The following is a 25,964-nucleotide window of genomic DNA, read 5'->3' as shown; positions in this document are numbered from 1 at the left end:
GAGTGGCCTAGATGGGTACTGATTCAGTGGACACTAACATCTCTACATTTTCTTTGTACTTTAGGGGCGGGGGTAAGAGAGGGATCCTCCAAAGAAGGTGATAGAGTTGTGCCACAGCTTTTTGCCTCTGTTAACAGATCTCCTGCTTCACCTGACTAAAACAGCTCTGGCTGCCCACAAACAGCCCCTCTTCCCTGCGTACATCTATCACCCCAGCTGCAAGAAGCCGTCAGCAAGGCCGGGTCTGTCCCTGCTGTGCCGCCCTGGGAGCTGCACCCAGGTTCCTCAGGGCAGCCAAGCGGCTCCATTTTCTAGAGACAGAAACATCTCATGCCAGGTGTGCAGCTGAACTCTCCCAGCAGCAAGACACCTGCTGGATGGTCCCGTACTGTGGGTTATTTTTCGAGCTTCTGCAGAGTAAATAAAACTTGGCTAAATCATTAAAAATGGGCAGGGAGACGGTAGCATCGTTGACTGTCTTTCTGATTCTAGAATAGTGTGTGAACACTTAGAATTTTTATCCCCCAAAGCCCTGTGGATCTATTTTCTCTGCCTTGATTCTCCTGGATGTTCTAACACCAAGCCCTACTCCACCTATGTCACTGTGTAACGATTAGCCAGTAATTATCACCTGTTTTTAGAGCTCCTGTTTTTTAGTCAGGACAAATGATGGAAAATGCGACTAAAATAAATTCTTTATATGTGTCTCCTAGAATTGGAACAAAGCTAGATATTCTTTCAGAAGTTATGATCTTCCAGCTTTTCAAACAGGGGATTCCAGAACCTCTTTTAACAGCTATAATTCAAAGTTTGCTTATTTAGGGAGTTTACTATGTATTTTGACTCAAAATTTTCCTCAAGTAATGAAATGTGACTAAAGTCATTCTTTATAGCTAATAAAAACCACCTGCTAACTGCATCCTGTACATACTTCCTCTTTATTTTACAGGGAGTCTTTTATTAACATTAATCTTGGATCATGGTTGGGGTAGAGAAGATACAATGGAAAGGAACGTTGCCTTAACAACATAAGACAGTATGAAAAAAGCTTGCATCAAAAGAGCCAACAAACCTATATTGGGGAACTTGTAGTTATATTATACTTGCTGTAGCCTTGCTGTCAGTAGTAACTTTGAAGACTACTTGTATTTCACCTAAGTTGTGCACATGGATTTCACGTGGAATACTATTGTTCTTTCTTTTCTTGCCGGCCTGCTTCATGCCATCCTATCCTTTACTGTCAAGTTCTTGTCTCAAGTATTCCACGAGGCTTTCTCTCCTCTTCTAAATTGCAGAACCTTGGTGTAAGTCCTACATCGGCATGTTCTTTTATTCTGTGTTATGATGTTTCATGGGTGTTAGTTTTGTTTCCTCAGGTACCTTTAGGCTCAGAAATCTCAAAATAAATGAAATAATTTGACTTCACTTTATTCTTCCTTGGTTATTTGACTAATAGGGGTTTCAACACATAATTTTAGTATTTCAGCTCAAAACATTTTTGCCCATTAGATAGACAGATTAATCTCTATCATACCTCTGAGAGTGCAGAATATATTTACAAGCTCAGTGGGGGCTGGGATCTACTGAACTACTATACCACCACAAAGTTTCCCGTAGCATAGACTAAATAATTTTCATTAGAAAATTTACATCCGTGTGTTATATTTGTCCCCAGTGTGAGAATGTTCTTTTCTTCAAACTACTGATATACAGCTTTTAAATCATGACCCATTAGGGACTATCAGTATAATCCTGGTCAAATCACATTTATGAACATTAACAGTCTTTATATCTGAATGGATTTCATTTAATTGTACCAAACTAAAATAGCATTAAATAAGCCACATACAGACATGCACAGTGGCCCCAAATTTATGCCAAGTTGTAAAACTTGGCATGGAGTTCTGATTACAGGGATTCCTAATCTTAGTTTAATACTGCTTTTTCCAAAGACAAATCCAGAAAGGGCTTCCTTTGGGCTTTGCTCGTCTTGGGATAAGGATAGGTTGCAGGGGTCCTCCTTAGAAGGTACACTGATGACAGACAGCAGAGACAAGCAAGACACATAGGAGGAAGGTGGGATAAAGAGGACAAGGTTGTAGCTGAGTCTGAAACAATTACAACCAGAAGCTAGATGTGAACCCCATGACCTGATTGGTCCTGTGATTCCAGAATGAAATCCAGCTCAGCCCAAAGGCACGTTTCTCTTATGTACCTATTTGACCAATTAGGTCAGATGCCAGAATGGTACTCATGAAAGAAATGAACAAAAAGTTCTTTTAGTTAGATTTGTTCTACCAACTGCTATTCATTATAAGTAGCTCTAGTATCAAAATTATTCCAACTAAATGAAAGTCAGAATGAAAATGAAAACATCAGAGCAAGGCACTCCCCGGTTACCATCCTTTAGGGTCTCCCCATCACTTGACCATGTTTCTTGATCTGGCGCAGAAGGCCCTCCCTAACCTGGCTTCTGCTTCTCCTGGCTTCTACGGCTTCTGTCCACTTTTTCGCCCCTCACACTGGTGAAAACAGCCCGTTATTCACCACACACAACCGTGCCATTTCGGGCCACTGCTCTGACATGTACTACCCTCCCTGACATTGCTTTCTCTTCCACAGTCACTTAGCCGGCTCCAGCCTACTCCTCCTTCGCGCCTCAGCCTAGGGGTCACCTCTCCCAGGAAGTTTTTCCTAATTTCCCCAGACTTTGCGATGTACCGCCCACTCTGGGCTTCAGTCGCCCCTGGTGCAGACTTCTACCAGAACTCTCACCACTTTGTGTAGAATAATCGGTCATTAGTGACCTACCCCACTAGCCTCGAGCTCCTCAAGGGCAGGGACCATGCTTACTCCTGTTTGTAGGCACACCACCAAGCACAGGGCTGAGCACATTGTTGGCACTCAGTAAATGTTAGCTGAACACAGACCCAAACCTTTTACAAACAAATCAGGTTTAAAATGTCACTGGCATTAGTCTACCTCTGATTATGAGCTAATAGGTGCACTGTGAAATCTGAGAACAGCCTGATTCAGAAAAGGAATACAATGAACATTTAGAAATTGGATGCCCTTCAATGTACTTTCTGTGTACTACACAGCTCACTTTTTCTTAAGTGGAATAAAAAGCAAGAAACTGAAGAGAAAAAGCAAGTTTTGTAAGCCCAAATCCACCTATTAAAAAGTCCAAATTAAATGACCTTTTCTCTTTTACTCTTTCCTTAAAATAAATTATAGGCTCCCTCCCTGTTAATCTTGCTAAGGAAACAGAACCAAGATCATCAAATGGACTTTTACTGAAATATATGCTTATTTTGGCTAACTTAATACCTTCAAGAAAATGCAGTTGCAAAATTCTCCATATTACAACTCAGAGAACTTAAAAGAAAAAAAAATACACTGGTGGAAAAGTGTTGTTTTTGCTATACAGGACTATAGTTTATACACAGCAAACCATCTATAATGAATTAGATACTTCCTTTTCTCCTGAAAAGATTAGAAAAGTCTCCCTGCTGTCAGAGCCCAAAGAGGCTCTTCTGGGTGTCACAATCAATACCCAATTCAATTTAGTCACATGACAATGAAAGATACAAGAAATAAAACATGAAAAAAAACAAATCTCTGATGCTGAAGTTCCAGTCTTCACCTCCACTGATCTTTTTCAACACTGAGGAACTTTACCAAGTTATGAAATACTCAATCTGGAAAAACTCCTGATTGTGTGAAAACTGACCTATGTTGCTTGGGGTACTATAACTTAAGATGTCGGGGGTGTTTTTGTTTTGTTTTATACTGAAAGTATAGACAGTTTATCAGACAATGTTTTGGAGCTTGAAGAAAGAAATCGATTTTTCACAGAGAGTGAAATTTAGTCCAGAAATAAATTTAGCACATTGGCTTTATTATGGAAATGCTTGGCTGTACCCATTTGAGAATCTCCTTGAGCAATACATTTGATAATTTAGCCATGTAAAACAAAACAAAAAAACCCTTCCCTACTACATTTCTAGAAATGCCTAAGGCCCTTATTTTTCTTGAAATAATAAAATGAACTTATAAAATATTAGGTATTTTAGATTTAAAAAGGAATCACAAAACTATACAGCAAGATAAACAACCTGGTATCAATGTGTAGTAAGGAATGCCAAGAAAAGTTGTTTATTATTGAGCAATTGTTAATATTATATATGTCCATTTTCAAAAATCTATTCTCATTGGTCTATATTAAAAAAACCCAAAAGCAAAGGGTTACTGTGTCTGGGACTAGTCTGTAGCTATACTAAGCATTAACTATTACAAACTTTCACCTCCATTTGTCACATGGCTTTTGTTTCCTTGCCCTCTCCTTCCAGCATGCCAGGCAACTTCTTCTGTGCTTCAAATCTAGTTTACACCATCCACACTCCAGTTGTCTCTGGTCTATAGACTTTTCCTCCTCTAAATTTTGGTATTTAATATCAATGTTTGATATTAATGGCCTTCTATCTTTCAATGTTCCCAGCTATACTGTTAACTTACAAGACCATCTTGTCAGCTCTTGTATCCCCACCAATAACTTGCATATTTGTAAACCATGACTCTAGGGGTATCTAGTGCTGTGTATGGAAAGCCAAAGAATGAAATGCAAACTAGACCCCCCCTTAAGATAGAGAAGGATGATGTCATTTTACTCCTTTGTTAATCATTTTTTTCACTCTCAGAATTCACCTGTAATAGCACTGGTGGCTCACCTTGTGTCTGGTTTTAGATTTTCTACTGTGGAGAAGGTTTGATTTGTAGTTTGAATGGACTTGTTCTTCCCACTGAATGACCCATTTTCTCTGGATATAACTTCATATTCTGAAAAGCAAAAAAAGCCAACAGATACTTGTCTTTATGCTCTGGTGGACTGAATGTTCTCGAAGCTAACCGCATAAGAGTCAACTCTCATAAAAGTGAGCAACAAGATTGCAGGTCTAGAGATGTATTGATCGTACACATTAGCTACTTCCAAATGGGGACTGTCAGAAGATGATGAAGGTCCCAAAGCATTTGGGGAGTTGCTCACTGACCATTTCTGTTTTCTCTTTACCAGAGCAGGAAAGGTCTGGTAACTATGAAGACTGTTGATGCTCCTATGGTAGCGTTGGTTATGGATAACCTATGATTTTGTTGGGTAAGTCGGACCGTCTGCCATTGCTGGAAAGCCCAGTGTGGCTTTGTAAAAAACACTGTATGAGGAGCGGTGTTTCAGTAGAAGCACATTTCCTGCTCATGGGGCTTCACAATATAGCTGGGAAAAACGTCACTGACTACATGGTACTGCTGCAAAAAACTGAGTTGAAGACCACAGCAGCAAATAACAGTTAATCAAATAATGAACAATGAACTATACTTTTCTATAGTTCATTATTTTGAACTACAAAATTATGGGATTTCGATACCTACTGCTTATGTAAGTTACATAAATTTTGTACATACTGCTAACTTATACCCCCTTGATAATTATCCTTGAATTAAAAAAAATTATGCCCTTAAAGTCTTCATAGAGATCTGCATAAATTTAACTTAAGGGCAGGTTTCTATGAATTTATAGGGCTATTCAAAAGAAAGAGACTTTCAGAATAAGAGAATATAATTTAATAATTTACTTTCCCTGCTCTCAGTTGGGGTTCAGTTTAATGCATGTGACAAGATCACACAGAGGGTTAAAAAAATCAAACTAAAAACAACAACCAACCAACCAACCAACAAAACTCTACTCAAAAACAGCTCCATCAGTATGAAGAAATACACAAGTGGTGGGCATCAGGGAAAGTGGGAAGGTTGCAAAGGAGCTGGCAAGTTACTGGGGATTTCTGCTGTTAGCACTGAGACCAAAGGTAGGAGATGGACATCGGAAATAAAACTGAAATTATAGAGTAACTCATGGAGACTTATAATCACCAATTTTAATTTGGGAAGGATCTTTACTGGTGAATTTTAAAAAGCCAAAAAGGAGGATCACTTTTTCTGAGTAATTTCCTATGACCATCCTTTTGAAAATTTGAAATTAAACTGGAAGGCAATGGTCATTGTATCTGGACACATTAGTGCAGCTATTAAAGGACTAATGGCCCATATTTAAGATTCCTTCCTCAGACTCTCTGCTCCCAACCTATGTCTCAGTTGGCTTTCTATTCTAAAGGAGTGTGGAAAGAGAGGGAGAGGTAGGATCCCAAATTCAATTATGTTCGTTTTATATCTTTTCCTCAGCTGTGAAAGGACATTTACTAGAAAAAGATCAGAGTAATTAGAATGGAAGTAAAATTGATTTTTAAAAAATGGAAACTGCATGACTTAATGGAAAGAGACAGACCAAGTCACTTGCCTGGATCTCAGTCTCAGTTTTATGATCTGTAAAATGTCCATAGTGTCTCTTCAGAGTGTTGCTTGTAGGGATTAAAGAAGGAACATATGGAAAGTGCCTATAGTATTTTGCATGTATTTTGCTCAACAGGTGGTACCTATTATTATTATATCTTTTATTATTCCTTATTAACCCCGAGTTGTGTCTTGAAACTAGGATCACAAAAATTTGAGAGATTCCAATTGGAAAGATTCAAGTGCTGTTTAGTCACCAAAGGAGCAATTTATGTGACACTCAAGCTGGTTATCCATGAAAGCAATCACCTTCAAAAAACATCTTTGTTTGGGTCATTCCTCATCGACTGTGTGATATTCTTTTTAATATCACCTTAGCCTTTTAGTATACTTCAACACTTATAGCACATCTTTTCTAATTTTCTTTTGACTCAAGTTTTAAATGTTAATTTAATACAATTTTTGTCCTGAAAGACTGGAGTTTTCAAAATGGATCTAGAAGTTACCTTCACGGTTAAAAAGATATTTAGAATTTTTCTCAGAATTCTTGTCTTAGAATGTATATATCTTTCCTTTTTAATGCTTTAAAGTGATAATAGCTTTTCATAAATCCACGAACATTATAAAAATCTACCACCAATAACAAAAAAGTATGCGTCCATATTTCTTATTCTAAATAGGGGATTTAAAAAATAATTTCATTAATAGTAAAGATATAAGAAAATCTACAAAGAACTGACACAATAATTGGTCTGTTTTTTCCCCCTGAGGGTTTTATTGCCCTATTATGAGATAATTCACTTAGAACATAATTATTTATTATAAATATTGGGAACAGCACTGTCTGGTCAATACAGCATGAAAATAACAAATGGTGATACTACTCTCTGTTAAGTCTTATACTCACAATAAATTGATAGCAATAAGAATTATTATTATTATACATAAAAAACCCTGAAGTTCAAAGAGGCTAATTATAGATCCAAGTTGCATTATCTAGAACACAGTTGGTCTGGGATTTAAATCTATGTCAGCATGCTCTTGATGTATCACAAAATGACACCTTATAAGTAATTTAAGTTGTCCAAGGACCCAGGCTGTGGCCAATCTCTATGGTGTACCTATTTCTACTTTAGTGTAGAAGGGATATGGAGAAGCATCTGAATTTGGATGCATTTACTAGAGGTGAATACATGCCTATCAATTAAAAGAAAGAGTACTGACAGAAGTCAACCTGGGGAATGAAGAATATGTTTCACTCTCTTTTTGTTATCTTTCTTAATTCTTTCTTGAAAAACCATTTCCAGTGACATGAGAATTAATCTCTGTATTATCTGAGCTGCTGGTTTATAAAAGATTACATTTGAAATCAAGTGGTATTTAATGGAACACTAAAAATAAACGAAAATGGAAAAAATAGAACAGATCATTAGAGCATATGGTCCAACATTGAAATATAGACTAAGTGAGTAATGGTTAAATATGGACTTATTTCTATTTATAAAATATAATAGTTATAGATGTGGTCCTTATCCATGAAAATTGTTATCATAAGTCCAGTATCTAGTGAAAGATCTCAAGCAGCCCGTTAGCATTTAATAATAATAATAATTATGTTATAAAACTAGTTGGTTAGATAAAGTATATCCTATTCATGATTCTTTGAAATTACAGGTTTATATAATTTAAAAAAGTTACATGATGAAAGAAAAATCCTACTTTAAATAGTTAAATCAGATACTATTGACATACCCAAGTGAATCTATATTAGATTATTAAACATATTAACCAATTCCAACTTGATGTCCTGTATTTTTAAGGCAAGTGAAATTTTATAGTTCATTTGGTCTTGTGAGAATGAAGCCTCAGACTACTATCACAGGAACTCTTTATTAGCACTGCATATGGATTGAGAGTTTTAAACTTTTTAATACATGTAGATAATCATTACTTAGAGATTGATTTTTAGATATTGGGATGATAATACCTACTGGCATAGTTCCAAGTAAAGAAGCAAGTCTAGTCAAATCCCCAGGAACCATGGGCAGTGGCTGGTTCTTTCTCAAAACAAAGGCAAGCTTTGCATAAGAAAGGAAATTCGCAAAATATGGTTAAAAATTTAAAAAGCCAGCTAAGCAAAGATAAGCTGCTTACACTGGAAGTTGCCCAGACCAAACGGTTTTGTCTGAGGAGAAATAGCTGCTGTTTTCTCCTTTATTCATAGAAAACTTTTTTGGCAGATCTGGAATCTCCCCACTCCTCACCTCGCCCTGTGTACCACTCTCTACTCTTCCTGACAGCCTCTTAGTGGGCAACTCTATTCTGCCTACCCACCCCAGGCACACGGTGGCGGGGACACGGGCAGCAGGAACCTTGTGTCCTCACGCTCTTTGCTACATCCTCTAGCTGATTTGGGTTGTTAGTCTTCCCACCCCTCCCCTCTACTTTGACTATCCTGTTCACTACAGAGAATTTAAATCCCATATAACAAATTCAAAGAATGACTCAGCGTTTCTATTTTTCATAGTCATTTTTAGAGAAATTGGATGAGTGACAGCAGAATCAAAATTTCCTGACATAAGCAGAAAATTGACCAAATTAAAACAATTTTCCTAAAATGATTGAAATAACTTTTAGCCTGCTTGAAAATTCTAGGTCAACCTAGAAATTGGGATGGTGAAAGGAAAACAGGTTTAAATCTTATCAGCAGTGGCAAATTCCCATACGTTATCTGTGATTTTCAGGTAATGAAAAGACTAGATATACCTTCACATTGTGAAAAACAGTTCTGAGAGGAGAAGGAAGGTATGCAACTTAAAGAGATCTGCTAAATTAACAGGGAGACCATAACCAGGACAAAGATGATCTTTTCGCATCTTATGATACTTTGAACAATCATGTACCACAGGGACAGCAGAACTCTGCGGGGACTTGCTGTTCCTAAGATATGCCTCACAGGCCACAGTTTGAATCAAGGTACCACATTCCCAGTGCATCGCACTATCAATGATTCCCACCGTAGTGACGGTCCACATGCCATGATCTTACCAGTGACAGTGTCATTGAGTGGCTTATCCCAGTCCAAGATGACAAAGGAGGGACACCCTTCCACAGTGACAACAGTGAGGTTTGTAGGTGGGTTCTGCGGTGGGCTGGTGGCATTCCCTTCTGTGGCCTCCTCTTTGGGGAATCGCTTGACGGAGTCAGTGATGGAGCAAGGCCTGTTGTCAGGCTTTTGGATGTATCGCACATGAGGACCTAAGACAGAGAGGACATTGAGCATTTTTTTTTTTTTTTGAGCTTGGAAAAAAGGTGGAGGTGAACTCATAAATAAAATTATCTGTTTGAGGACATTTGATCTAATACTATAAGCAGATGGACGAAAGCAATGATGTGGATGGTTTGAATTTGTGAAAATCCAGAACCCTATCTTTGGGATACATGATATGGATGTTATTGTTGATTTACTTTTCTAAATATGTTTAGTTTATGCTAATATCCAAAAGTAATTTGGTCCCCCTGAGCGTGGTTTAAACTGCATAATTTATGGAGCGTTGGAAACAGTGCTCAAAAGGGTCTTGTCTCAGTAGTGGGGAATGATTAACCTTACACTAAACACAGTTCTGGTCCCACCTAATAAATCTTAAAATCCTGACTCAAAAGGATCAGGTGGTTTCAAGTTATTTAAACTGCACCCCAGAATAAAATACAAGAATATTTTAGGAATAAAAATATTCCCAACTGGATAAAATAAACCGGAAGATATTACCCATAATGAGGAGAAAAATAAATCATTTGAAGCCAACCTGAAACTTGGATAGCTGTAACAATCATCAGACAAGGACAGTAAAACAGTTATCATCACTATAATCCACATGGTCGAGAGTTAAGAAATGGAAGCTACAAAAAAGACCCAAATTAAATTTCTAGAGATCTTTAAAGGAGGCAGACAAGAAAAGACATGTTATACATAGAACAACAAAGAAGGATTATGGCAGATTTCTCATTGGAAAGAATGCAAGTGAGAAGGCAGTGGAGCAATGTATTTCTCTACTAAAAAACAAAAACCAAAACAAAAAACCTTATCATCTAGAATGCTATAACTGATGAAAATATCTTTTAAAAAAACAAAAGCAAAAGAACAACAAAAAAAGCAAGATACCTTTTAGACATACAAAATCTGAAAGAATTCATGACCAGCAGACCCACTCTACAAGAAAGATTCAAGAAAGTCCTTCAGGTGGAAGGAAAATGATGCTGGATGGAAATATAGCACTTGAAACAGTAACTACATAGGTAAATATACACAGTATTTTTCTTATTAAATTCTCTCTGAAAGACAATTTGTTGTTTAAACAAAAATATTAACAATTTAGTGTGATGTATGTAACATGTAAAAGTAAACTATAATGACAATAGCCCAAAGGCCAGGAGGAGAGAAAAGCTGCTATACTAATGTAAAGTTCTTACACTATTTGTGAAGTTGTAGGATATCACTGGAAGATACTGTGGTAAGTTAAAGACACATTCTATAAACCCCAAAGCAATCACTAAAATAACAAAACAAAAAAGTTATAGGAGTAGGACAACAAAAAAAGATAAAATGGAATCATAAAAATACTCAGTCCAAAAGAAGGCTGAAAAAAAAGGAAAGAGGGAACAAAGAATAGATGGGACAAATAAAACACAAATAGCAAGATGATGATAGACTTAAACCTAATCATATCATTCATCATGTTAAATGTAAGGTTCTAAACACCCAAAATAAAATGCAGAGATTGTCAGACTGGGTGAAAAAGCAAGATCCAACTATATAATACCTATAGGGAAAATATTTTAAACAAACAGACTAACAAGTTAAGGTAAAAGGATGAAAAGAAGAGATACCATGATAACACTTATCAAAAGAAAGGTTGAATGGATATATAAATATCAACAAATTAGATTTTAGAGCAAAGAATATTACCATAAACAAAAAAAGTCACTTCATAATAATAAAGGACCAATTCCTCAGGAGTTTATTACAACCCTAAGTAATTTAGGTCTATATCTAAATACAGACCTTTAATATACATGTAGCAAAAAATGATAGAACTGTTAAAGTAGAAATAAATCCACAATTAGAGCTAGAGATTTCAGTACTCTTCTCTCATTAAATGACAGAACAATAGACAGAAAATCGCTAAGGATATAAAAGAATTGCACAATACAACCAAGCAAACTGACCTAATTGACATTTTTATAGAACACTTGTTATGGACTGAATTGTGTTTCCCTAAAATTCCTATGGTGAAGCCCTAATTTCCAATGTGAGAAACCAAAGATACCTTGATCTCAGACTTCTGGTCTCCAGAACTGTGAGAAAAGAAATTTCTGTTGTTTAAGCCACCGAGTCTGTAGTATTTTGTTATGGCAGCCCTAGCAAACCAATACAACATTCCACTTAAGAACAGCAGAATACACATTCTTTTCAAGTAAAACCCTTCTCACAAGGAGACTATCAGGCTCAGATGGCTTTACTGGTAAATACTAACAAATATTTAGGAAAGAAGCAACACCAGTTCTAAACTCTTTCAGAAAATTGAAGAAAAATTCAGCATCATTTTGATACTAAAACTTGACTTAGACATTACAAGAAAAGAAAACTACAGACCAATGTCCCTCACTGAATATAATTCTAAACAAAATTTTAGCAAATTAAATCCAACAATATATTAAAATGAGAATGCACTATAACCAAGTGGAATTTGTCACTGGAATGCAAAGGTAGCCTACAACTCAAGAACAATTACTTTATCACATTAACACACTAAAAAAGGAAAACCACATAAGCATCTCAATAAAGTCAGAAAAATTATTAGATATAATCTAGCATTCATTTCTGATAATGACTCTCACCAAAGCAGGACTAGAAGAAAACTTTTTCAACACAGTGAAGGGCATCTATGAAAAACCTACAGGAAGCACCATACTTAATGGTGAAAGGCTGAATGCTTTTCCCATAATATAAGGAACAAGAAAAAGATACCTATCTTCACTATTTCTATTCAGTATTTCACTAGAGGTTCTAGCCAGTACAGAAAGGCAAGAAAAAAAGATACCTAAGTTGGAAAGGAGGAAGTAAAACTTTCCCCTCAGATGACATGATTCTGTAGGTAGAAAATTCAGTGGATCTACAAAAAGACTACAGAGGTTTGCAAGGTTGCAGAATACAAGCTCATTAAACAAAAAACAATTGTTTTCCTATATACTAGCAATGAACAATTAGAAACTGAAATAAAAAATGCTACTTTTATGGTTTTCTTTACATGGAAAACTACAAAACATTGGTGAGAGAAATGAAGAACACCTAAATAAATGGTGAGATATACCATGTTCATAGGTAATAAGACTTAATACTGAACAGTTGTCAATGTTTCCCAGTTGACCTACAGATTCAATGTAATTCTAATAAAAATATAAACAGGCTACTTTTCTTAGATGTTGAGAAACTCATTCTAAAATTCAGATGGAAATATAAAAGGACCTAGAGTCACCAAAACAACTTTTAAAAAATAAGAACAATGTTGGAAGACTAACATAACCTGATCACAGTGCTTATTATAAAACCAGTGATCAAGACACTGTGGTACTGATGGAAAGGTAGATAAATAGATCAATGGAACAGACTAGAAAACCCCAAAATAGTTCCACATATATATGGACAATTGATTTTTGACAAAGGTACAAATTAAATTCAGTGGAGAAACAACAGTTTTGTCTAAAAATGATGCTGGAACGATTGGGTATCCATAAGTGAGAAAATAAATGCATTCATACTTTGTGTCATATAGAAAATTTGACTCAATATGGACCATAGACCTAAATGTAAAAGTAGAAGACTTCTAGAAGGAAACAGGAGAAATCTCTAGAAGGAAACAGAGGAGGTCTTTGTGACCTTTGATTAGTCAATGACTTCTTAAATATAACATAAAAGATACAATCTATATATTAAAAACCAAATTGATAAACTGAGCTTCATTAAAATTAAAAAAGAGAAGCCAAACACTGGGAGAAAATACCTGCAAAGTGTGTATCTGAAAATGGTCTTCAATCCAGAAAATATGAACACTCTTAAAACTCAATAATAAAAAAACAAGCAACTCCATAAAAAATAGACAAAAAAAAATGAACAGACACATCAAAAAAGATATACAGATGGCAAATAAGGACATAAAAGGATGTTCAGCATCCTTAATCATTAGGGATATGCAAAATAAAATCACAATCAGATACTACTACACCTTTACTAAAATGGCTGAAATTAAAAAGACTGACCATAGCAAGTGTTGGCAAAGTTGTGGAGGAACTGGAACTCTCATATACTGTTGGCAGAAAGGCAAAACAGTACAACTGCTGTGGAAAACAGTTTGGCAGTTCCTTAAAATGTTAAATGTCCATTTATATACAATCTAGCCATTCTCCTTGTTGGAATTTGTCCAAAAGGAATGAAAGCATATATCTACACAAAGACTTGTACATGAATGGTCATAGCAGCTTTATTAGAACAACCCAAATGTCATGAACAGTTTTAATAAATTAGTATATATTGATACAATAGAATACTAGTCAGTAATAAAAAGGAATAAACTACTGATACATTTATCAACATGGATGAATCTCCAAATAATTATGTTGAGTGAAAGAAATCACACACAAAAAGTTCATACTGTATTTTTTTCATTTATGTAAAATTCCCAAAAATGAATACTAATCTATAATATAGCCACCTAGGGACTAGAGGTTGGGTGGGAGGAGTGAGGAGGAGGGATTATAAAGGTACATGATGAAACTTTTGGAGGTGGTGCATGTATTCATTATCTTGATTGTGAGGATATTTCATGGGTATATACATATGTTGAAATTTATCAAATTTTATACTTCAGAAAAACATATCACAAAAGGAAATACTGGGTTCTATATCATATAATCTCTCTTTTACTGTGGTAGATTAGATTACTGTTCAAAAACATTCTCTAACAAACTCCGCACTCCCAATGCAGGGGGCCTGGGTTTGATCCCTGGTCAGGGAACTAGACCCCACATGCTGCAACTAAGAGATTACATGCTGCAACTAAAAAGATCCTGCATGCCACAATGAAGATCCCGCAAGCGACAACAAAGATTCAGCGTGCTGCAACTAAGACCCGGTGCAGCCAAACAAATAAATAAATATTTCAAAAACATTCTCTATATCCATGGAAGGAGTATACTTCCCCAATCTTTGTTATGAGCTTGGCTATGTGACTTTCTTTAGTCATTGAATATTGGCAGGTATAACACAAGAAGGAGCTTGAAATGTGGTCACGTTTTTGGACTCCCCCTCTCTTCACTTTGTACTGTCATGAGAATGGCTTCTCTTGGGTCACTGTTAGTCCTTCATCCCGGGCACCAAAATGAACAGATGTGGAGCAGACCTGAGCTCAACCTATAAGAGGCCCAGCTGTACCTGTTGCTAGAAGTAGAACCACCCAGCCAAACACATAGTAGATCAGCTGACCTCCAGGCAATTTGTAGACACATAAGAAATAAATCCTTTTCAGAGTATGCTACTAAGATTTTGTGGTTGTTTATTACACAGCAACAGCTGACTGATACACTCACCAAAGATAGCTTTGTTAAAATTGAGATTTGGAGCCAGTCATACATACCTTTGAATCTGGGCTTCCCAAGAGGATCAGTTTCTCTTGTTGGACTTGAGCTAAAGTCAGTCATATTACCTGAGAATGGAAGATACAATGAAAAAGTAGTAAAACTATAAATATTTAATACATATGCCTCCTAGTCAATTCCTTGCAATTTGATTTCAATTATTATTATTATTACTATACATATTATCCACACTAAAAGGCCTTTAATTGTGTCCTGCTGGTGCCCTTCAGTGTAATAAATAATGATTCAAAGATTACAACCAAGTAGCTAATGCTCATTAATAAATTAAGATATGCGTAATTAGTAATGACATGCGATTTAGTAAGAAGCATTGGGTAATCTAGATCTTTTTAGGAAGACTTTCCTAAAGACCTTGGGAACTTCCTTCTATGTCTGCAAAGGGAAGGAGCACATTCTATAATAAAACATTAGAAATAAGTATAATTTTTAAATTAAAAAATTCATAGCAATCATAAAATTGAGTAAAATAGATGATCCAGAACTGGGACTCTTTTCTCTCTAGTTTGAAATCCTTTAGTATTTCGTAGCTAAGCATCCAGTGGGAAGTGACTGATATACTAACCAAGTTCTTCTCCTGAGGCAGGAGCTGTTGGTTGCTTTTTATCTGTCTCTGTTCTCTCCAAGGGGGCCTCAGTAGGTCTGAGTGTTGCCCTCAAGGGTGGTGAAGTTACTCGGTCTGATGAAATGATTCCTGTAATGTAGAGCCAAAGGATTCAGGCTTTATAGGGAGCCCTGCTGAGTTCCCCATTTATTTACTCAATAAATATTTATTAGCGCTTACCATGTGGCTTGGCACTATATGCCAGGATTAGAGAGAAAATAAGACCTGGTGTCCTTGATCGGGAGAGATGTGTGAGCCAAATTATACTGAAGCATTATAGATATTGTGAAAGCATGGGATAAGGTCTCAGAGAGGACAAGTCTACAGGGAAAGATGATGAGTGTCGGGTGGGAGGAGGGCAGGAATGCCTTCCCAGAGGATGTACCAATAAAGAGAAGAAGTGATCAGTAGGTAAGCCTGAGAGCTGTATTCTAGTCAGAGGCTGCAGGAAGAACCAGGTCAGGGAAGCATGAAAGCACGTGGCATGTTGAATTATCATGAAATCTCGTGGCGTGTTGAATTTGAAGGGGTGAGAGCCAAGAGTGCCAGGAGCAGTGAGAGCAGAGTACGGAGGGGCCGGGAAGGGCAGTTCATGAAGGGCCTTGCATACCATGGATTCAGATATTATTTTTAGGTGATAAGGACCCATTAAAAGATTTTCACTAGGGAAGTAACATGATCAGATGAGGAGAGGGTGAACAGTTAAGTTGCAAGGCTGGTGGCAGAGAGAGAAATCAAGAGACTAAAGCAGTTGCATAGGCAAGGGCAGAGGAGGTGAACAATGTAAGAAGCAGTGAGACTGGATGGAAGGGGGTTTTACATGAGAAATGTCAAGGGGATGGAGTGGCCTGACTGCAGTTTAACTGGCAGGCATGGGAGATGGCTGGGGAAGAAGAAGTTTCTAAGGTAATGTCTGTGATTCTGGCCTGTAGCTAGAACAGTGTCACTCTGAGACGCTATATTCAACAATGTCTCCTCCACTCTAAAAACACCTATAGGTTTCCCAAACAGGATGCATCCCAAGGTCTAGGCAAGTATGGGTAGAATAGAGTGGAGGCTAGATTAGGTTTTATAGTCCTCCTGGGAAAAGGAATCATTCTCAAACAGTAGAGAGTCAAGGGGTACAAGACTGACCCAAGGACTGTGGCCCAGCACAGAATCATGGATGAGCCATTCAGATGGGCTGCTGGTCCAGCCCCTGCAGACTTATGCTCCTGGTCCTGGTGGGAGTAGGCCCCAATGAGAGGGTGAGTGAAAACCATGAGACACTGCACTGCAGCCCGAAGGAGCTTTTTAGAGGGTGCAGAGCAGCATTCATCCTGGCAAGGAGAGTGGGACTGAGAGGCCTCGGTAGATCTGGAGATAGGGGACAGGTGGAGATGCCTCGTAGTAGCCTAAGACTGTTCTCAGAGGCACATGTGCAAGAAGGCTTGTGTTCAGAGGACTCCCAGAACATTGAATTGATTTCCTGAATTCTGTACGCACTTTCTGTGATGGTCATCAGGCCAAATCTGTATAACTGACCTCATTTGTGTTTGGCTCTTCAGTGTAGTCATTTCTTTTGAGTTAGAGGTGGAAAGCACGGGGCAGGGAGGGCACCAGAGTTAATCTCAGAAGTGGGATGTGTTTATACCATCCCACAGGTTGGGTGAGTTATACCAAAGCTACACTTATTGATGGCAGTGAGCAAGGTTTCATATGGCAGGAACCAAGGCCGTGAAGGTGCAACTGAAGACACACAGCCTTGTAGGGGAGCTCTGTGGTGGAAGGTTCCCCTGACTCTTCCATGGGGGAAACTGAGGCATCACTTTCTGTCTGAACTAAAAGCTATAGAAGCTCAAGTCACAGCTGCCCCAGGTTACAATTAATGAGTAAAACCTGGTCTCCTCAATGGGGCCACGTCCCTAGACCTGGACCCAGGAAGGCACCATCAGCATGGATGAGAGGCTGATTCCTCCTTCAGCTGATGGGAAAAACAATCTAGAGGCCACTGTCCCCTTGCTACATCATGAAAGCTTCTCCATCACCACACCCTCCTTCATCCTGTGAAAAGAGTGACAGCCATTCCCTTTCTCAGAAATCCTTATCAGTTTCATCTTTCACAGCTGTCCTTAACACTGTTATCCTAATTCTGACTACAGGATATTTAGGAAGTAGAGATGAAGGAAGAGGGAGGAAAAATGGGAACATGATCTGATCTGCTGGCAGGTCCACTGGAAGAAACTTTAAGAAAAGTGAGGTGAATCTTTGCTCTGAACTAGGTTCACTGATTCTTAATTTCACTCACATATTCACTCAATGATTACTGGATTCACTCAATGAACACTGGATTTGGTTCTGGGAATTCAGAGAAAATGTCATCTGTCATCAAAGAGCTCATGATATAGTAGGGGAAGACAAGTACACAAACAAATAGGTATAAAACAGTGGAACAGAGGCATGTTTCAAGGAAAAGTAGAACACAGAAGCAATGCTAAGTCTACTTTGGGGAGCTAGAGAAGGCTCTTCAAGACAAGGATGAAGTACAGGTATCCCAGGTGACTTGGAGTGGTCATTCTATGGGAAGAAGACAACACATGCCCTAGGATAGAGGCATGTGAGCAAGCTGAGAGGCAGCTTGACTTCTAAAATATACTCCTGCCTTGTTGCACAGGCTAGACCCTGCTCAGTCACCCTGAGAATTCCAGTTCCAAATCTTTCCCCTTGCACTGTAATACTGGGGTCAGCATGAAGGCTGGTGGACAGGGGAGCTACCAATGAGATGTAAAGGATTCTATCTCAAGAGACAGGATGATGAGTGGATGACATTTTCCATTACACCTGGTGGGTTGGCAGCACAAAACATCTCATCCAAAATAATCCACTTTTTGAAGAACCTGTGATAGCTTCTGTCTCAGCACCAAGCACACAGCATCTAAGAAGCAAACTGGCCTAGATGGACATGGATGGTTGCTTTCACCCCACCCACCCAGAATCAGGATATGAGTCCTCAAAACTATAATTTACAGTCTGGTCTTTGGGGCCAAAACAGGCACATGTCACACACACCAAGGGCTCGTCCATTGCTTGAGCTATCACACCAAGAAGGGCTTGCGTTTGGCCAGTGAAATCAAGGAGGGAGAAGGAAGGTATGTGATTGACGTACCTGCGCTTCCTGGCTTTCCGGTGACATTATTTGGTGGTAAAGGCTTTCTTCGTGGGGGCATGGGTCTAGGTGGCAAGGGTGGGCGACGAGTGCCTGGGATTGTGGCTAGGAGATTATATTACAGATAAAGTGGTCATAAGGATTCACTCTATAAAAATCATGGGTTTTAAAAAAATATAATGTTTGACAAGTAGCAGTTGGATGAGAGAGAATAGATTCTATAGAAAAGTGCCTGAAATACTTTCTGCTATTCTTCTAAATTAGGGCTTGTAACGTACCCAGGGATAATGAAGCACATTTGTGTATGGGGAAAATATTCTCTAAGTATAGATGAAAATATATCAGTACATCTGCCCTTTGAAAGGAAAAGTAGAACATAGATGTATAGAATTTATCATCTTTAGTTTCCTATATAGACTCAACAGTAGCATTTCTGTGTCTCATTATCTCCAATTGCCTTTGATTTGCAGGCTACAATTCTTACACCATTTTAGCTTTGAGCTGGTAAAGCATATAATTTCTCCTTTAGTAGGTGTTCCACCCTATCCTCCAACTCTATTATGTAATTATAATTAAACAAACACTTTCAGAACTTCTCAAATGATTACAACAAAATAGCCCTGATGGCAGAAGCAATAAGCCTGTGGCCGTGGAGAGCAGAGTCACCACACGAAGGCACCTGGCCAGGGAGCTGTAAGCGGGAAGCAAAGTTTCACATCCACTCTGCTCTCTCACCCACCCATGAGCCCTGGTGCAGCCCAGAGGAAAGGAACGTTTTTCTAAATGGTTTGCCTGAAGGGCAAAGGGAAGAGACACCTTTTTGTAATCTGCACAAAGGCAGACAAGGCTAGAGGTACCTGGAGCAGCCCACCTTAACCCAAATTTTCTTTTAAGTCTTGTGTTATAGCTTAAAAATTCATCTCTTTCTTTGCATAATATGTTGGTTTAAGAATCTTCAAGTAAAATTGACAATCCAGGAAAATGCCCCGTGGCTTTAAGTACTTCCTGGGATATTAGGAATTGTGCACGTGCGTGCACGTGTGTGTACATGTACTGCAGGGCGGGAGGGAGAGTGAGTGGTGATGATACAATACAGATCTCTAACCCAGACATTAATACATCAGAGTAGGTTTCACAGCATCCTTTTAAAAGCACAGAGTTCTTATTCAATGCAAAGATATTATCGCTTCATAATTTTGGCCTATTATATAGAGCACAGCCTCAAATTAGAAACATAAATCATTTCAGGCAAAAGGATATTATAATAAATTACATAAGAACAAACCTTGTAGATGATGAAAGCTAGAATCCACCGTTACGCTTCAGCATTTGTCCACTGTGGCCCCTCAGAACATTATATAAAGTAATTATTAAATCAGTGCCTCGTTAGAGGTTCTTATTAATATTCAACTTGTGCATAAAGAGCTTTTTATTTTCCTGAAGATAGTATTTTGGTATGTTTATCTAGCAATACCCCTGTACTGTTAGCATGGTTCTGATGCTTTGGGGATGGTGAGGATGCTACTTTTTTTTGCTGCAGCACATGTTACTTGCAGTTACAAGTTTCGGAGAAGAGCTGAGTGAGGGAGTCAGCATTTTATTCCTTACCTGGTTTTTGTGTGGAGTGAGAAGAGTCCACTGACACATTTCTATCAGCACCGGATGGCAGTGGTGCTTGCTTGACCTCTGTGAGCAGAGAGGATGACAGAATAAATAGATAGCAAAAATGTGGTAAGTAGTCTTCACAGAAACTTTTTGTGCTCAGACAGTTTGATTGGCTTCTCCCATCTGTGTATAGGAAAAAAACCTTAAAGCCCTACTGCATTCATTAGTTGTGATTTTTTTCTCTGAAGAGTTAGTGTTTGATTGCAGAATGTGGTTTTGCCTTAATTTTCTATGATGCCCACCCCGCACTGCCTGCCTGGGTGATATTGTTTTGCTAGGAGTAGTTCATCTACAGTGATTGGGTTTTTTTTGTTTTGTTTTGTTTGGGTTTTTTTTTTGCCAATATTCATGGGCAAATTTTGTGGTTTTTAAAAAACTTTTCTCCAACTCCTCTACCCCAATGAAAACCCTTAAAATGCCAGTGTGTTTGGGTTTGTACTTAATGAATTGACTTTAAAAATATTTTTTGAGAGTTCTTGGCTAGAAGGCTGGTTAGGCCACAGACTGAATCTGTGCTTTTGAGATTTGTAAATTAGGCCTGGGCATGCCTAGAATTCCAAATTGCTGTTTGGAAGAAACTGACCTGAAAATTACTTTGCGCGCTATTTTATCTCTTAAGTCCCTCAAACACAATCTGGTGCTAGGGTTTGGGGTAGCAATCCTAAGGGTAGAGGGAACAAATTTAGCTTTTGTCCTGTTTTTTAAAAATTATTATTCTTTTACATTATAAAATAATCTTCCCTCATGTGGCCAGCAGTCTTCATTAAGAAATAATAGGAACAGACGTTTTTTAGAATCTCAAAAGTAAATATTGGGCTTCCCTGATGGCGCAGTGGTTGAGAGTCTGCCTGCCGATGCAGGGGACACGGGTTTGTGCCCCGGTCCTGGAGGATCCCACATGCCGCGGAGCGGCTGGGCCCGTGAGCCATGGCCGCTGAGCCTGCGCATCCGGAGCCTGTGCTCTGCAATGGGAGAGGTCACAACAGTGAGAGGCCCATGTACCGGGGGGAAAAAAAAAAAAAAAAAAGTAAATATTATCTTAGATATAATGGCTCATGCTAAAAAGAGAATCCATACTCTGAGGACCTGACTATAATTCACCAATTAAAAAATACGAATAAACATTGAATTAATATGCTAGTTAGTATATTAACAAGGACAAGCACAACAATAACCCTGTTTTGAGTTCCAGGACTCTGTAGGGACATTATACACCCAGTCTTATTTAACGTGTAGGCAGATATATTAAGTATACTACAGAAGCTGATATTTTCACATTAATTTATGAGACTATTATAACTATAATGGGCATTAATCAGCATTATAATATTGACTTATTAGTATTATTAACAATTATAATAATAATTATGATTAACATTAATTTATGAAACCTAATATTACAATCCCACACCCTCTGCTATTTGAATAAGAGATAACATATAAAATCAAGGTGAATGCTTGTATGTAGCCATGAATCAACTGCTGTTTATTTGTGGTAGGAATAAAATGTTTCTGTGGTCACTGACTATCTTGTGGCTCATCCCACAGGCATTGTGAGAACAAATAGCTCATTCATTTTCTTCCTGTGCCCTCCTCTTAGTGGTAATGGGGGTGGGAAGTGATTCATTTAGGTGGTTACTCTGTCCATGGCTTAAGGGAATGCAAAGTGCTTTCATTTGTGTCATTGGGATAACATGGCTTGCTGAGATAGGATTTACCACTATTTTTCGAGGGTAAAACTGTATTATATCCTCTAGAAGCTTAGTAGGCTACGTGTGCCTTCAGTAGATCCTTCTTCATAGCCTTTCTCCAAATCTTTCCACCCTTAAAAAAACAAAGTATTTTATCCAGTACTGCGCAAGCACCTTACATATTCATGACGTGATTTGATCCATACAACTCTTCTGGGTGGGAGATACCACCCGGGTCTCACAGATGAGGAAACCCAAGGCAAGGGGAGAGTAAGCACTTGCCCAAGGACTCACAGCTGAAGTGGAGGCATTCACACCCATGTGTGCCCAGCTCCAAAGCCCATCTCTTAAGCACTAATTGGGATAGTACAGAGTGCTTTTTCCTGTCATCTTCTTCCCTCTGTTAAAGAGAAAACCACAGGCCCAAAATGGCATCACTTGTGCTAAAGCCCATGATACCAAGCCTAGACTTAAAACCTGACTTAACTGCAGTTTTGACCTTCCCCAGAAATGTAATCTCAATCAACCAGTCTGGAATATTCTGGTCAGCACTGCACACTTCATCCCCCAGAGGAAGAAGAGGCAATCTACCTAAAACCCATGCAACTCCCTTCTACCCAAAAGAAGTTGTCCTGGCCTAAAAATAGTATTTTCTTTTCTTTTGCTAATAGTTACCTTGCCCCACCCTTCTTCCTATAAAAAGCCCTTCCATTTTGTACAACCCTTCAGAGTGCCCTTCTGGTTGCTAAATGGAAAGCTGCCTGATTCATAAATTGTTGAATAAAGTCAATTAAATCTTCAAATTTACTTGGTTGAATTTTGTTTTTAACACTTCTCTTACTCTTCACAGACTCTGACTTTAGTCCTCAAGTCCTATACTTTTTCTTTTGGGTGGTTTGAAGTGCCACTACTGGGTAAGGGCTAAACAGACATGGCTGGCAAGCATGTGTCATTCAGCCATGCCACTGGTGTGTGGGACTCAGAAATACAAGGATGACATGGTTTCCCAACCAGGCACATGCAAATCCAACAAGTCACAGGCTGGTGAAATGGAGATCTAGGAGAGAATACAAAAGCCTGCAGGATTACTTTATGAATTAGATCAAACATGTAAACATCCCTGGCCTCTTTTCCAGTTATGGGAGAAATCAGCAGAAACGAGCCATTTTCTGTCACTTTCTGTATAGGCAGAGATGGAAGCATCATACTGTTATGATTCTTATAGGTTAAGTACCCAAATCAATAGAATGTCAGCTGCTAAACTGGACTTTGTTCAGCCTTTAGAAACAGAGAAAAGCCAGTAGTGGATGAGAATGTTGGTAAGAACCCAGCAGAAGGCAGCTGTGGGATGCAGGGAAAGAGCATTGAACTGGGGACAGGAGACTGAACTCTAGTTCTGGCCTTGGTTCCACCTAGCTGTGGTTTGCATGTCAGCCAGGAGCAGTGTGAGCACAGGACCTGGAGACCAGTGAACTTCTGTGGCCCTGAAATGAGGAGAGCAAATAAATGCCAAAGGTAGCAGAGAGGCAATGGGAGGGCAAAGGAGAAGCCAATAAGAGCTATTGCAGAGAAAGAATCCTCAGGAATTGGCAATCAGCCAGTCTGGCCCAGGCTGCGACCTGAATTCTTTTTCCCTCAGGCAGGATTAGTCCACTATTTTCTAAAGGGCAGAGTTGGCTCTGGAAGAACCAAGACTTCAGCTTCAGTGTGAACCCCCATTGCCATATGGGACTTCTCCAAAAATATCTGGATTTACACAGTTCACCCTTTAGCAATTTATTGTCAAAAATGAAGTAAGGATTTGGATATTTTTAACCATGGTAACAGAAACTTTGCAAACAAACACAGTAAACTGGGAATCAATTTCCAAATGTAACAGAGACTATTCCCTGTGACCAAAAGGAGTGGTATTTATGGATGATTGGTTTCCTCACCCTTGTCTCCAAATTTTAGCACCTGGCTAAAAAGTCAGGGGTGATGAGCCAGCAGACGGGAAGATTTAGCCACAGCTCAGACAAACACATTCCTCACCTTGGAGGAGTCTGGGTTCTTATTGTCAGGCACACTCCGTGTGGGGTCAGTGAAGTGTGGATTCCTCATTAGGAGAAGAAGGAGAAAGGAGTTTGGGGTTCAGGTATCTAATATATCTGCCAAACCACATGTGTCAAGGTGGTTTCCAAACTACATTTTGCCTGGCACATAATGGGCTTTCAATAAATGTCAGTTGAATGAAAGAATAGCTGCACAACTCAGCAGCTTCCTTCCATAGGGAGAAAGTTGGAGAGATTGTCTAGCACAGAATGGGAAAATTTTTTCTGTCAAGGGTTAGACAGTAAATATTTTCAGCCCCGTGGGCCATACTGTCTCTGTCACAACTATTCAATTCTGCCACTATATTGTGAAAGCAAGCCATGTTTCTATAGAACTTTATTTACAAAAAAAAGGCAGTGAGCTGGGTTTGGTCTGTGGGATTGTACTTTGTGCAATCCCCTTGGTCTAGGGCATGCTGTTGCATCTCTGGAGTCAGATCTCAAGTTGGTTATAACATGTAGAACATATCAATTAAACTGAGACACATCTCGGGAAACCCTGAAAAAGCAGACTGCTGGAAAAATGACCTACCTAAAACTTCATTCTCTGAAGGCTACTTTCTAACTTTAAGGTGAAGAAATATTTATACATATACATGTGAAATAAACATAAAGCAGGGTAAATATCTATAATGATTTTATAAATTAAGAAAGTTTGCTCAAGATAACTTAAAGATTCCTGGGGTTTATGGAATCATTGCAAGAATTGTATAGAGGCCCAAAGAATCAAGGGCCATAGTTTTGAGGCCTCAGAATCTTTCTTTTTTAGTTTTCCAAAGGCACAACATTAAGTGGCCTAAGACCATGAAGAATATGTCCTATAAATCCTAAACACATCCTTTTATCAACTGATTTTTTTATATGTAAAATATCTGTGCTGAAAACTTCAGCAAGAAAAACTATAGGAAAATATATGTGAGATGGATAAGAAACATACATATTATGGGTGAAATGTCAAAGTTGGATAAGGAATCAGTTAATGCAAAAATGGTATCTCATTAAGACTCAATAGAGGTTAGAAGTGAGTATGAATGAGATAGTAGGACTGGGTCAGAGAAGAAAGAAAAGAAACTTGATGTGAATACCTGCATTTCTATAAACAAGTTAGATCAAAACTATGCACAGTCTAAGTAAGGTGGACTCATGTAAGTCTACAACCTGAAGAGAACAGATTTAAAAACATTCTTTTTCTCACCAATTTCTCAAGACAGTATTCCCCAGGCAAATACTTCAAGAGCTGTTAAATTTTCCTTTCATAATACGCTACACAATGGCATCTGTAATTTGCAATTTTTATACCATTACTTCTTTTCTTGCCTTATTGCACTGGCTTAACACTCCACTTCTATTTTCAACAGAAGGGGTAAAAGTAGGAATCCTTGCTTACGTTCTTGATGTTAGAAAAAAAACATTTAAACTTTCACTGTGAAATAGGATGGTAGCTCTAGGTTTTTCACAGATGCCCTTTATCAGAGTGAGGAAAATTCCTTCTATTCCTAGTTTTCTGAGAGTTTTCATCATGAATGTTTTTTGAATTTTGTCTAATGGTTGATTTTTTTTTTTATTTATTGAGATGATCATATGATGTTTTCCTTTGCTCTGTTAATGTGGTAAATTACACTAATTTGTTTGAATGTTAAGCCAATCTTGCATTCCTGAGGTAAATATCATTTGGTTGTTATATGTTGTGGTAGACAAGGAGATGTACCACTCATATC

At 38.3% G+C, this 25,964-nt stretch overlaps 1 protein-coding gene across 12 annotated transcripts in view; it reads right to left on the bottom strand.

Annotated features, from left to right (window-relative positions):
* ABI3BP (ABI family member 3 binding protein) overlaps window positions 1-25,964 on the bottom strand; it is a 252,995-nt gene that overhangs the window by 21,710 nt on the left and 205,321 nt on the right. For all 12 annotated transcript variants that reach the window (XM_082624917.1, XM_082624921.1, XM_082624922.1 and 9 more), the window contains 6 exons: window positions 20,409-20,486; window positions 18,801-18,905; window positions 15,617-15,745; window positions 15,033-15,101; window positions 9,391-9,600; window positions 4,731-4,839 (listed from right to left, as the gene is read on the bottom strand). In XM_082624917.1, coding sequence (XP_082481043.1) covers window positions 4,731-4,839; window positions 9,391-9,600; window positions 15,033-15,101; window positions 15,617-15,745; window positions 18,801-18,905; window positions 20,409-20,486 — 700 coding nt within the window. The remainder of the gene's footprint in view (window positions 1-4,730; window positions 4,840-9,390; window positions 9,601-15,032; window positions 15,102-15,616; window positions 15,746-18,800; window positions 18,906-20,408; window positions 20,487-25,964) is intronic.

Source organism: Mesoplodon mirus (assembly GCF_964341445.2).
Source record: "Mesoplodon mirus genome assembly, chromosome: 6".
Lineage (NCBI taxonomy): Eukaryota > Metazoa > Chordata > Mammalia > Artiodactyla > Ziphiidae > Mesoplodon > Mesoplodon mirus.
The sequence above is the reverse complement of the archived record's forward strand: the minus strand, read 5'-3'. Positions and strand labels throughout refer to the sequence as shown.